The sequence below is a fragment of the Limanda limanda genome, chromosome 7 (genome assembly GCF_963576545.1).
Source record: "Limanda limanda chromosome 7, fLimLim1.1, whole genome shotgun sequence".
Lineage (NCBI taxonomy): Eukaryota > Metazoa > Chordata > Actinopteri > Pleuronectiformes > Pleuronectidae > Limanda > Limanda limanda.
This window is the reverse complement of record NC_083642.1, coordinates 21,928,731-21,941,721: the sequence shown is the minus strand read 5'-3', so window position 1 is coordinate 21,941,721 and position 12,991 is coordinate 21,928,731. Positions and strand designations below refer to the sequence as shown.

Here is a 12,991-nt window from a genome sequence, read left to right as displayed (position 1 = left end):
CTGATTGAAAAACAGTTATACAAATAATTGCAGTTTTGCTGCAGGAATAATGCACCATTACAGGTTTTGATATTCAAAAATCAAAAAAGATTTAGTATTTTATTCCTGAAAGTTTAGTGTACTTACTCAAAATTAAACAGAAAACATTTATTGCTTTATTTAGGATTTGGTTGTTTTCGATGATTTTTGATGATTTCATAACCAATACTTACTTTTACAAAACAATGACTTCTGCCTACCTCTATATCCAGGTGTCCTCAGGTTACTTGTTGTCAACAACTTGCTAAGATAAGCATCCTATTTCACCAACCATTGACTATACACCTGGAAGTTGTCAAGTTCAGATTTGTTTCCCTGATTACAGCCGGGTTATTTGCCTAAAATTGAAGAGGTGTAGAAAGAAGTAGTTTCTGTTTGATTAGTTTTCCATAGTTTTGTTTTTTTCTCGGTTCCTGTCTCACCCACGTGTGCCCCATCCACCTCACTTACTGTTTTTTGTCCTAGGTGCTTGGCCAGGTCGGGAAGGTGTTGAAAGTATATGCTGATGGTGACCTTCGGGTGGCATTCGGAACTCAGACATGGACGTTCAATCCAGCGTGCCTCTCGGCCCAGCCCGTGGAGGTGGACGCCAACCTCATGACGGCCGAGAACCCCAACGAATCTGGAAGTAAGACCTCTGCCGGGACGAGGGGGCTCATCTGTAACACTCCAGCTTCGGCTTTACCCTCTGCCTGCATTCACTCATCTTCCCCTGCCTTCATCTCTTCTCTTCCTTCATCTCATGCATGCTTTCACATACAGGCTGCTGCTGTGTCTTTTTTCAGCGACCCGTGGACAGGGTGTCCATCTATTGAAATGTTCTTCTCTGTTGAATGTCATGATCCTGCATGTTGACAGCGAGATGCTTTGGCCGCACAGCAGACATTTGTCATCATGTCAGAACTTCTCTGCGGTCTCTTAATCATGACTAAACCTTTCCTGTGCATGTGTTCACCTCAGCAGATGGGAGCTTGTCAACAGAGTGATGTGTGTGCATGTGTGTGGTCCAATTGCTCTGCATGGGGGGACATTTTGACTCATTCCTGTGGTTTTTGCATTTGGCTCAGCCTTGAACGATTAACCAGTGTGCATTTGTTGTGCTGTTTTGGCCTCTGCAAGTCTTTGTGACAACATTTCTAATCATGTTGTTCCAATTAGACTGATTAAGTTAGTTAATCACTTTGTCACTCTTCTCTCTCCCCTTTTCTTCTCCTTTTATCCCATCTCCTCTCCATCTGACTACCTCTGTGCGCAGGTACTGTCATCTCAGTGTTGGAGAAGCTGCTGTCTCAGTCTACAGAGCAGGACAATCCAAGCCGCTTGGTCATTGAGGCAGCACATGGCAGTGCCAACAAAGTGAGGGAATTGGTGCAGAAATATCCTGACAAGGTTAGTGCAGCACTCCCTTCTCTTTGCTGCAGTCCACTGCCCGTTCCAAGAGCAAGGAATTCAGGGGGACGTAGTCACTTTTTTAACACAGGATATATACTGGCTCTACCAGATAAAGAAAAAGACTGAAATAAATTGAAATGTTCACATTGCACACCTCTCCATCAACCCAGCACCGAAACGTTGGGTGAAGCAGTTGTCTCTCCATTGTTGTTGTGAATATGGTGCTGTATATTTTATCGCTCTCCTAGTTCATGGACTCCCATATAATATGATTTACACACACAAGAGTCAACAGCTTCTCGTTTTTTTGAGTTGTTAATTTATGATATTTACACCTATAAATATGGAAATAAGATGAATAATTTAGTACTGGACATGATGAGGATAACTGTGTCCATTAATAATTTATGAAACTGATTCTCATTATGTGATCGGCTTGTTTAGTCAAGACTGGGGTTGAATAGTAATGATAATAGGAAAATAAGTTTTATTTTTCAACAACCACCAAAAAAAATATAACTTCTGTGGAATTACATTGTAATATGACAGTTATATAAACACATAATATAGAATAGAATGTTATATGAGATTTATTTCTATTTAATAATGAGTAAGAAAATTAATATCTTGTTGAAAAATGAAATCAAAGTAAATTGCACTTGTGTTCTCAACTGCATTTCTGCATCTCCATGTTAATGGTTACACAACATGCTCAGATTATGTATCATGTGTATGACGCTGCTGGCTGTTCATGCTCAGATTATCTCCAGCCGGTCTGTGCTCAGCTCTGTAAGTGTCTGAGCCTCCCTCGTCTGAAATGAATCTTCGACCACGTTTGTGTCTCTGGCAGGTGGATATAAAGAACCAGGGCAAGACTGCACTGCAGGTGGCTGCTCACCAAGGCCACATGGAGGTGGTGAAGGCCCTGCTGCAGGCCAACAGCTCTGTCGAGGTCAAGGATGAAGATGGAGACACAGCATTGCACTACACTGCCTTTGGGTGAGGAGGACACACACACATACACATACTGCATGCTCAGGGTTTTTTATACGTGCATGTTCAGAATACAAAACTGCAATGGTAGCACACACACTCGCACTTGTTCAGCAGAGCTCTCCTACCATGTTATGTGATAATCCATTTACACCAGGGACAGCACTTAAGTGTTGCCTAATGAGTCAGCAATAACTCCTCCCCTTCCTCACAAGATGAACACATGCTCAGACACTCAGCATCTGATAAAATCTCTATGGGAATTTTTACTTTTTACTTTGTGACGCCGACATCTTGCACCATACAAACAAAATGTCAGCCTTAGCACGCCACCCTGGGGCTTTGTGTGGCTCCTGGCAGGTTTACACAACAAACATGCAAGATTCTTTTATACACTGCTTTAAATTACCTTAATTCAAAACACTGTTTGGACAGGTTGAATCACTCAACGTTAATGAAGAACAATGAGGATTAATCTGTGTGTGTGTTTCTTTTTGTGTAGTAATCAGGCAGAGATCGCTCGGCTGCTGTTGAGCAAGGGGGCAAACGTCAACCTCCTGAACAACTCCATGTGCACGGCGCTCCACATTGCTGTCAACAAGGGCTTCACTGACGTGGTGCGGGTGCTGACTGAACATTCAGCTGACGTCAATCTCCAGGTGAGAGGATTCAGGATGCTTAATACTTGATGCTACCTCCATTTAAACGTTGCGATCAGATTTGTTCAGGCATTCTGTTTGCGGGTTGTCCATCCTGCTGTAGTACTCATGGATGACCTGATGAGAATTTTGTGAAATTTTGTGCAAAACACATGTTTTGCCTTGTGAATGTGATTTCACAGGAACAACTCAAGAGAGTTCTTTCAAATTTGGCACAAATGTTCACTTGACACACATTATCTGGTTAGATTTTGGTGGTCAAAGGTCAAGGTCAAGATGGCCTCTCAAAACATGTTTAGTCACTGAAATGTCCGTGGCTCAGTGCTATTGCGGTATTTGTATTATTCTTTTATTTTGTTTATCTTATTTAACTATATCAATGTTGCACTGAGGCACAAAGTACAAGTAATAACCAGTCTGTGCTGGTGTAGTTTGTAGAGGACATCAAACGATTGGCTTTGTACACATGACCTGATGAAATGTTTGTTCACTTTTGTGTCATGTGTGATAAGAGAGAGAAAACCTCTGTCCCACTCCTCTCTGGCTCACTGGGACTGAATAGAGAGTGACCTGTAGCCAGAGATTGAGCGTAAACCACTGAGTGTACATCTGGGCAGCAATAAACAAGCTTCTGTGCCAGTGTCAGTCATTTATTCGACACGTGTCATAAACCACTCATGCATTGCTTTTCTCAAGCAGTTGTAAACACACATGAATTCTTGGTGTTGACTGTGGCCCTGTTTCACTCCATCCCTCAGCCTCATTAAGGCAGTTTAGTTTCTCTTTTAGGGCATTTTGTCTTACACGCCTGCAACCAGGCCCCGAATTCATAACTCTTCTTTTTCTGCTTGAGTTGTGTAGCTACTCAGCCAAAAAAAACGTCGGCACAGAAATTGTTTGTGTGCCGAGTGTCTGTTAATGTGTGCGTGTACTATTTAGAGACTAAACTCATTTAAGTTTACTAATTAGCACTTCTTTGAATTACAGGATATTATTCTGAAGGTTATTGATGCTCAAGTCGAGTTAAGTTACTGTAATTCATATAATTGCCGTTATAACAAAATTGTGGTATTTTTTTGGGGAGCGTTTTGTTGTCATGTTACAGCATGTATTAAGAAAAGGTCTGTAAACCTGCTGCACCAATTTTAATGTGTTTAACAACCTTTCTTTCCCCCTCCCCAATCAGGATTCATATGGAGACACGCCTCTTCACGACGCCATTGCGAAAGATTTCCGCCAAATCATTGAGATCCTGGTTTTGGTGCCCAGCATTGACTTCACTCAGCAGAACCACAGAGGCTTCAACCTCCTGCACCATGCTGCTCTAAAAGGAAACAAACTGTGAGTAGAAATAAAAGACAGAATCAAAAATATCAGCTTTTAAAGCTCAGACATGGATCCGCATGCCACACGTGGTAGACGAAGAGAAAATAAGTGATCAACATGCAAAGTCAAAACTAATTGACTGTCTATTTTTCAAGAAGCTAGCGATGTTTTGTCAAACACTTTAACACAATTGAAGTTCCCTTGGAGCTAATATCCAGAAATTGACCTTTGGTATACTTTAACTTTCAGTCTTTGTGGTTGTCACTTGGTAGAGATTAACAATGAAACCTAGTAAATAGTCTCATGTCTTTTTCTTAATTATAAGCTCAGTTGATCTCTCGCATGTGCCTGCGTCTAATGGGAGCACTGGAACTGATTGCTATGGGCTTGTGTGGGAATCTCTCCTGCATGTTTGAATGAGGACTCAAAGGTCAGCTCTCTGCACTATCAGTACAAATGGGGAGCTCATCTCCCACACAGCTTCTGCGGGTGTCAGCAGGCTGGCGGTCAACATCCGGTCAAAATGCAGCAACCTTTACGTTTGCACCCAACATGTTGACTTGTCCTTCAAATTGTTCCCAAAATACATTTAGTCCAGCTATTTCTCGGCAGTGCAGTTTTGGGATCCTTGAGTGGACTAAAAATCCAAACAGTGTTTAACCAATTGTTTCCCGGGAAAGAATGACTCAACTATAGGTTGTATCACTGCTTTGTCACGGTGAGAGTCAGAAGGAAAGCTCTTTTTGATTGATTGATTTCAACCCGATTACCCCCCGATTGCTCCATACTTTTCATTCCTCACTACATCTGTCATTAACACCATGAGGAAATTGGGGAAAGATCAGCTCAGGCCATTTTAATCCTCACCAAGGTGCTTGAAGACAAACATCAAGCTTGCCTCCAAGGTTCCACTGTCTTCTGACAGTGTTGATTTAACGCTGATCCTCAACGAGGGCACTGACCCAGTCTGGCTGAAAAACGCAGCAGACAACTGAACATTCTCACAATGATAAGATTTGATTCCCCAAACACGACTGTTATGTCTGGATCCTTTTGAATGTATCAGTTTGTGTCTGTGCATTTTTTCACATCAGCTCCCACACACCCTGAATAGCCTGGGAATGTTGTGAGAAAAAACTAAATACGGATGGTTACCCTTTTTAAAAAAAAAATGTCTTTGATTATGTTATGAAATCATGTTGTTGATAAATGTAGTGCTGTACAAGTTATGTTATTCATACTTTTTCCAATCCTGTGACCGGTCATTTTAAACCAGCCTGTTCAGTTTGTCTTAGATATAATTATTGACTGTTTGCAATGTGCGTCATCAAATAACTGTTCAGACGTCATCATTGATCTTATATATGCATGACTGCAACTGACAAGAGCTGATTTGATTCAGCATATTAATTTCCTCACTGTACCATTACTGTACAATGCATCAACAGGTAATTTATTCACATCACTTGCGAAGATCTCGAGACAGAGTTCAAAGTAAATATATAAAAATATCTTTTTATATACCTGTTTGAAAAAATAAGTAAAATACTAAGTCTTCCTAAAAGTTTGAAGGATTTCTTAGAGTTGATATTTTTTACTTTGTACAGAGTCCGCCTGACTGTTCTGGTCCTTGGCTCCAGGGCTTTTACTACCTGATATAAACTTTCCTTCCCAACTTACAACATAGCCCTGTAATGGAGAATTGTCCCTGGCCAGGGGGCCATGAAGGAGGGGAAGAAAAAGGAATACCGCTGTAGGGATCGCTGTTCCCGTCAACAGAGTAGATTACAATAGTTGGTCCATTTGCTTGCAGACCCTCCACTCAACGTGCGCCATCTGTCAAATACTAAACCAGTTAAAAATGAGTCACATACCTGCATCTCTCATCGAAAGAAAGCCGTAAAGAATCTGACCTCCTGACTTCTACTTCCAGTGACCTACATGTCCTCATCACTCCTAATGTCAGCCACCCTCCTAGAAATGATCCCACAAATAATACAATCTCAGGACAGGCCTCGTACATGAGCACATGTGCGAATGTCGGACAGAGCAGGAAATACATTTGGCAGGGAATAACTGCGATTGAGCAAAAAGGAAGGGAATGGAGGCCGCAGTGGACAGTCATTTATTTAACGTCCAATCTGTTCTGGCTTGTGTCATATGTGCGGTGCTGAGTTTAGCCCACGCTCCCCAGCATTCATTTAGCCTGACATCGGCCGCCGAGCCAAAAGTAGAACCTCAGAGGATTTACAGTGATCAGGACCAGCTTGGTTCAGCAGTTCATTCATATATCATCAAGCCGGCCTCACATTACACGGATACAGTCCAGGTGCAGTGGAGTCGCTGTGTGTTTTCCTAGTTTGTTTTGGCTTTAATACAAACCATAATCTGCAGTTGAATCAATTCAGACTTTAGATTGAGGGTTACTTTAACCTCTGTAGAGTGTATTAAAGATTAATAGTATTTTTAAGGGGTTTAGGGATGATTTGTTCCTCTGCCTGTTTTTTTTTTCCTGCGGTGCCTAAATTGATGGTTGCTTTACATTCCTCAGCTTCAAAGGTAGAAAGATCATCCATAAAGTATATATTTTATGACTGACCTGACACTACTCTGGATATCCTGTCAGCAGCTGTAACCCTCTGTTGTTTTTTCTGACAGAAAGTTGAAACTGTTTTGTTTATTAGACTATTTATTTATTGTGGGGAAATGGAAAAAAGGGTCTAGAGGCCAAGTTCACTAACAGTCCTGGGAAAGAAATGAAACGAGGCAAGCAGCCAAATTTTTTCCGACATGACAGAAGAAGCAAATAGATGTTGAGGATGGTTAGTCTGTTTACTGTAAGTTTACTTGGCTGGATTTCTCCCTCTTTTCCTGTAATCTCAACTCCTCATTGCAGCTTTGTTTTCTCCGCACTTGCACCAGAAGCACGTTGTCCCCCTATAATTTCTTCTAATTCCACAACATACTCAATATAATTATACACAAAATGAAAATTCTTTATTTCATTGTTATTTTCATTTATAGTGACATAGAATTGGTACATTTCTTCAGATTTTGTCAGAGTTCTATCAAATAGTGATGTTAACTCCCAAAATAACCGAATGATGACATCAGTCTCCACAAAAGTCATTAGCTGTCTCCCCAAGATGCCCTCTGGCTGTTTTGTGCGAAGCCATGTTTGCACCAAACTGCCTCAAAACGTCAGCCCAGGTCTGAATATTCATGAACCAGGGGGTAATGATTATGGAAATATTCCAGAGGAGTGAGGCATTGTGGGTACAGCGGTGACACAACTGACACGGCTGTTATCTAATCTGAGAGGCTTCTCCAGAGTAGCCAGGGCGAGCTGCTCTTTAAGTTAATAAGGTGCGTTGGAGACGCCTTTCCCCCTTTCAATACACACACACACACACACACACACACACACACACACACACACACAACGCACGCACGCACACACAAACACACTGAGTTGCATAGCAAGTACCAATGACCTCCAACACAGTGTCTCCCTTTTAGTTTTCATTCTCAATGATACACTGAGAAAGGATGGTGACCATATGGGAGTACACATGTGACCCAGGAGTCCTGCAGAACTGCATCATGCAGTGTGGCTCAGGGGGGGGCAGAGAGGTTGTCTAGGATAGTACTTGGAAGGTTCATGGTTCTAATCCTGACTTCATAGGACTGTGTTTAGGTGCCTTTAGCAAGACATTGAACCTGTAACTGCTCCTGCTGCTGATCAGAGTGAATGTGTGTGTGTGAATGAGTGATTTCAAAACCGTTTCATATTATTTATTTGGGTCATAGCAGACTTTTCATTTTATGGTATAATTTCAAATAACAGGTAGAGGGTACTTACTGGCACAGGTCTTCCTCCAATGCATATAGATGATAGTTTAATCAACCATGTACATCATAAGTTTACAAACTTAAAATACATTTACGTACTCTTGTTTTTTATTTATTTGAAAGAAGCTGTCTTCCTGTTTAGTGATGGAAGTCAAAAAGTGAACCTTAAGTAGAATACCAATAGCCTTGTTTATGTGCTTTTGCTTGATTTAGATAATTATAATTTAATATGTGCAACACCACTGTTTACAAGCAGTTAACCCCAGTCATGCTAATACTAAAATAAATCTAGTGTTCATAGAAAGTTTAGGTCACCTCACACTGAAGCCTCCATCGTGACGAGGCAGCTTGCTGTGCAGCCTCTGAGGCTGTCGGCTTCAATTTCACACGTCATCAAACAAACTCAGCGCCGGAGCCGAGGACAGCCCGCCCTCGCACTGCAGCATCAGCCAGTTGCATAAATCAGAGAAAAAAAAGTTCTCATAGTCTCACTTTACTGAATGTGGCCTCATGATGCACTGCCACTGACCCTTTTCTCCTTTGGCCAGTTTCACTTTAAAGAGAACCGGATGAATCTCATTTAAGTGAGAGAAGAGATTAAGATTAAAATGTCTGATCTAATGTCTTCAGTTGCGTCAGGAATTTAGCTGCGGTGTGTTGACGGAGTGTTTATTACTCTATAGCAGTCTGGTTGAATACTGGAGATAATGGCAAGCTACGAGGATGGCAGTGATATATTATTATTTAGAGTTTAAAGCAACAATTTACATGGAACACTTAGAGGACACTAGAGGAGTGCAACAGAAGGGGCTGGCTCTTTTCACCACAGACAGTCGTTCATCAGGAGGTCAGGTCAGGTGACTTTATTTAGTGACAACTGTCTGCCTGTTGTGTCTCAGTGTTTTCTTCTTAGATCCACTTGTTACTAGTTCTGCAACAGCTGCATCTCTGTCCAAGCTCATGTCAAGTACGCTGTGACACAAGCTTCGTATTCTGAGATGTTTTTGTTGCGTTCCTGTTGTTGTCTGAACTTGTGTGGTTTCAGTCACTGTCCCTTTGTCTGATTAGGATTGTGCGCATAATACCAGACTGATAGGTGCAGAATTAACCTCTGCCATGAATTGTAACCTTCGCCAGCTGTTAAAGAATTTTTTTATGAGATTGTAAAAAGCACCGGGGCAACTTTTAAAGATATCACTGTTGTTAATTAGGGCCATGAGTCATGAGGGCTGTTTTGCAAACTGGCTAATTGAGTCTCGTGTTGTTTGACCCGGTGGCAGGGCCACAGAGAAGATCCTCGCCAGAGCACGGCAGCTGGTGGACGTTAAGAAGGAAGATGGCTTCTCCGCTCTGCATCTGGCCGCCCTCAACAACCACAGAGATGTTGCTGAGATCCTCGTCAAGGAGGTGAGACGAGGACAGGAGCAAAACAGAGTCCTTTAAAGCTCTTATGTCCAGACATCTTTTCTTCACTGCTTTTTTCATTTACAATTTCTGGCTGGTTAGTAGGGAATTTCAATATCTTTTATTCCTCTTCCACAGGGACGCTGCGACATCAACATCCGCAACAATCGCAACCAGACGCCACTGCAGCTGGCGGTGACACAGGGTCACACCGAGCTGGTGCAGCTGCTGGTGGCCGAGGGGGCGGACGTCAACATGGAGGACGAGGACGGCGACACGGCCATGCACGTTGCCCTCCTCCGCCCACAGCTGGCCAACGTGATGCTCAGCCCGGCTGTGGGAACCAGCAGCACAGAGGAGAGCAGTGAGGGCTGTTCCTCCACGTCGCTCTACTGCAGGGTGAGAACACACAGGATGGCCGGGATGTAGCATATTGTTGACCTGTTGTTTAAACAAATTTTTCTGTTTTAAAAGAATTTAATTTAAGGGGAGCAATTTATTAAATCAACTATAGCTGGAACATTCTATCTTTCATATTACTTTTCATAACTATTACTATTATTATTCTTTCCAGATTGTTAACAGACCTTATTCTGTATATACTTAAATTACCCAACTTATAATGGGAAAGAGTCGTTACTTGCCTATAACTCATTAATGCTGAATTCTGGGTAATGGGAGAGGCGGTGGACTAGTGGCAGAAACTTGGACTATGGGCAGAAAAGGTCTCTGGTTCGTCTCTGGTTCGACTCCACGGAGAAACAACAAAAAGACGAACCTAGATTGATCTGTGGAGGATTCTCCCTACCCTGTCTAGTGCCCCTGAGCAAGGCACCTTACTCCCCTAACATCTGCTCCCCGGGCGCCGTACATGGCTGCCCACTGCTCTGTGTGTCTGGCACCAGATGGGTTAAAAGCAGAGGTGTATGAGTGTGCCTGTGCATGTGTGTGGGATAAATAAATGTATCTTAATCTTAATCTTAATGCTGGGACTTAAAAGTCACATAACAAATCTTTAAAAAGATCACACCGGAAGAAAAAGTGGCTGAAGTGACCTATGTGACTAGTCAACGGGTAAATAAAGACGGTTACGAAAGGAAGAGAACAAACTAACATTCAAAGAAGAGTCTAGATAGAATAAATAGACGCCTAAGATCAGTAAATTAAGACTGAAGCTGGGAGGAGGGAATAATACAGTCTTAAGGAGGTAAATACAGCTTAAGAGTCAGGTAAATAAGCAAATAAAGCACGAGAAGGGAACGGTAAACAGAACCTGAGGGAATGAGTGTCGGTGTTATTTGCTAATCGTCTTGGGGGTTTAATCTAGGATAAAGGAGCTAGTTGCCAGGTACACGATGGAGTGAGTCAGGTGGGAAGACTTAAAGAGATGGTTAATTTAAGAGTATTGTGTAAACAGGATAACGGAGAGGGCTTAACTTAGGAGAAAGTAATCAGATAAGAGTGCACTGCGGTGGTATGTAAGCAAAAAGCAACTTGTTGTTTCTTGGAGGATCAAGAGAAAATAATTAAAAAGCTAAGCAACCAAAGTTATTTTACTGGAGTTATTAAGGATTTATTTTCTTAGAGATCAAATTTACCTTTAATTACAAGTTTTAAAAGGATGCACAAGCAAAAAAAAGTATGTAGGTATTTATACCTAGGTATCTAAGTATTTATTCAGACATGCACTCTGGAAAATGTCAGAATAATGGGCTCCAGACGTTTCATTTATCAAGAATGCAGCAGATTCTACGAGCATCTGAGTAGATCATGCAGGAGGCAGGACATAATGTCTAAATTCCATTGGGGAGATCCAAAGACCATGATTTATTCCAACAGGCACAGACGTATATCTGATTGAGTCCTCAGGATTCCATCTAGTCTTTGTTGGTGTTTTACTGCTACACATACAAAAACAACCTATGGCAATTCAAAAGTTTATTATCACAAGCAAGGATAAAGTAATTCATGTTGATGAAGTGCATGAAGAGCTTTTATGAAACCGAAGCTGCATGTGACTCTTCACTGGAGTTTGGTAATATTATTGATTATCTTTCCCATCTCGAGACAGAGCAAGGAGCTGTCAACACATCAGGGACACATCATCACCTTATAAAGCAAATAACACAAAGCAGCATTATAATACCATTCATTTGAGGTCATATAAGTAAGTTTGAGATCTGTTCAGCTTTTATGAAAGAAGCATCTGCGAGGCTGGTAGTGTACACTTGGTTTATCCGAGTCTCGGGTTAGGGTTAGTTGTGGAGTGTAAAACTAAAACAATGACTGGTAGATGCTCTGTAGAACTGATAATCCTCTGTGGATGCATGTTCTCATTATTACATGCAGTCATCTGACCTGTTGTTAATATAAGTATATTGATTAGAGCAGCTCTTCACACCCGCTAAGGGATTTGTACATAATGTGTTCACATGGTAACTGTGTCCACACTGTAATTAGGATCGGAATTTTAATAAATAAACCTCCTTCATGCTGTTGAGAGACATATTCTCTCGTTTGGTTTTCATCATTAATAGACCTTGACTCTCTGATCTGTGCTGCACTTTTATTACTCAGTTAGTGTTAATATCATTGCACTGATGAAGAATGTCCTTTCTAGTCCACATGACCGCAAACACTGCAGCTCCACTCAACGTCCTGGGAACCTGCCAAACACGTACACACATGTACACACACGTACACACACACACACATAAATCCAGCCACCCACACAACCACACACACACACACACATCCACCCATCCACCCACACATCCACCCACACACACATCCAGACACATCCACCCACACACAGCCTTGAAGGTGGTCAGAGCTGTTTTGACCACTGTCAGCAGATGAGATTTTATCAGTGATGATTAGATTTAGGTTTGGCATTAGCTGGATTGCGCTGGTTATATTTCAGCGACCGCTTTGTTGTTTACATCGTTGTTGACTCAGTTTTCAAGTCAGCCTTTGCATGAGTGCTTGGTCTTATTGAGCGTGTGTTTTGACTCAAACGCCTTCTTCTGTTTATTCTCTTTCGTTCCCTCTTCCCTTCCTCATGGTGTGTATCCACAGCTGAGCGCCTCAGGTCTTGTGGGGAGCACGGAGCTGAGCGTCGGGGCAGCTTTGGCCTGTTTTCTGGCACAGGAAGGGTCGGACATCAACTATGCCAACCACAAGGGCAAGAGTCCTCTGGATCTCGTGGCTGACAGCACAATGCTGCAGCTCATCAAGAGCTTCTCAGAGAAGCACAGGTAGTTGTCAGATTCTTTACACGTATGTTCTCATATACAGTATATTCCATTGCCAATGTGATGTGTAAA

The 12,991-nt window shown here is 42.0% G+C and overlaps 1 protein-coding gene across 1 annotated transcript in view; it reads left to right on the top strand.

The window, feature by feature from the left end:
- The window catches only part of mib2 (MIB E3 ubiquitin protein ligase 2), a 34,744-nt gene that overhangs the window by 17,742 nt on the left and 4,011 nt on the right, over window positions 1-12,991 (top strand). The window contains exons 9-16 of the mRNA XM_061075076.1: window positions 505-667; window positions 1,295-1,428; window positions 2,282-2,430; window positions 2,927-3,083; window positions 4,270-4,424; window positions 9,542-9,668; window positions 9,804-10,064; window positions 12,744-12,922. Coding sequence (XP_060931059.1) covers window positions 505-667; window positions 1,295-1,428; window positions 2,282-2,430; window positions 2,927-3,083; window positions 4,270-4,424; window positions 9,542-9,668; window positions 9,804-10,064; window positions 12,744-12,922 — 1,325 coding nt within the window. The remainder of the gene's footprint in view (window positions 1-504; window positions 668-1,294; window positions 1,429-2,281; window positions 2,431-2,926; window positions 3,084-4,269; window positions 4,425-9,541; window positions 9,669-9,803; window positions 10,065-12,743; window positions 12,923-12,991) is intronic.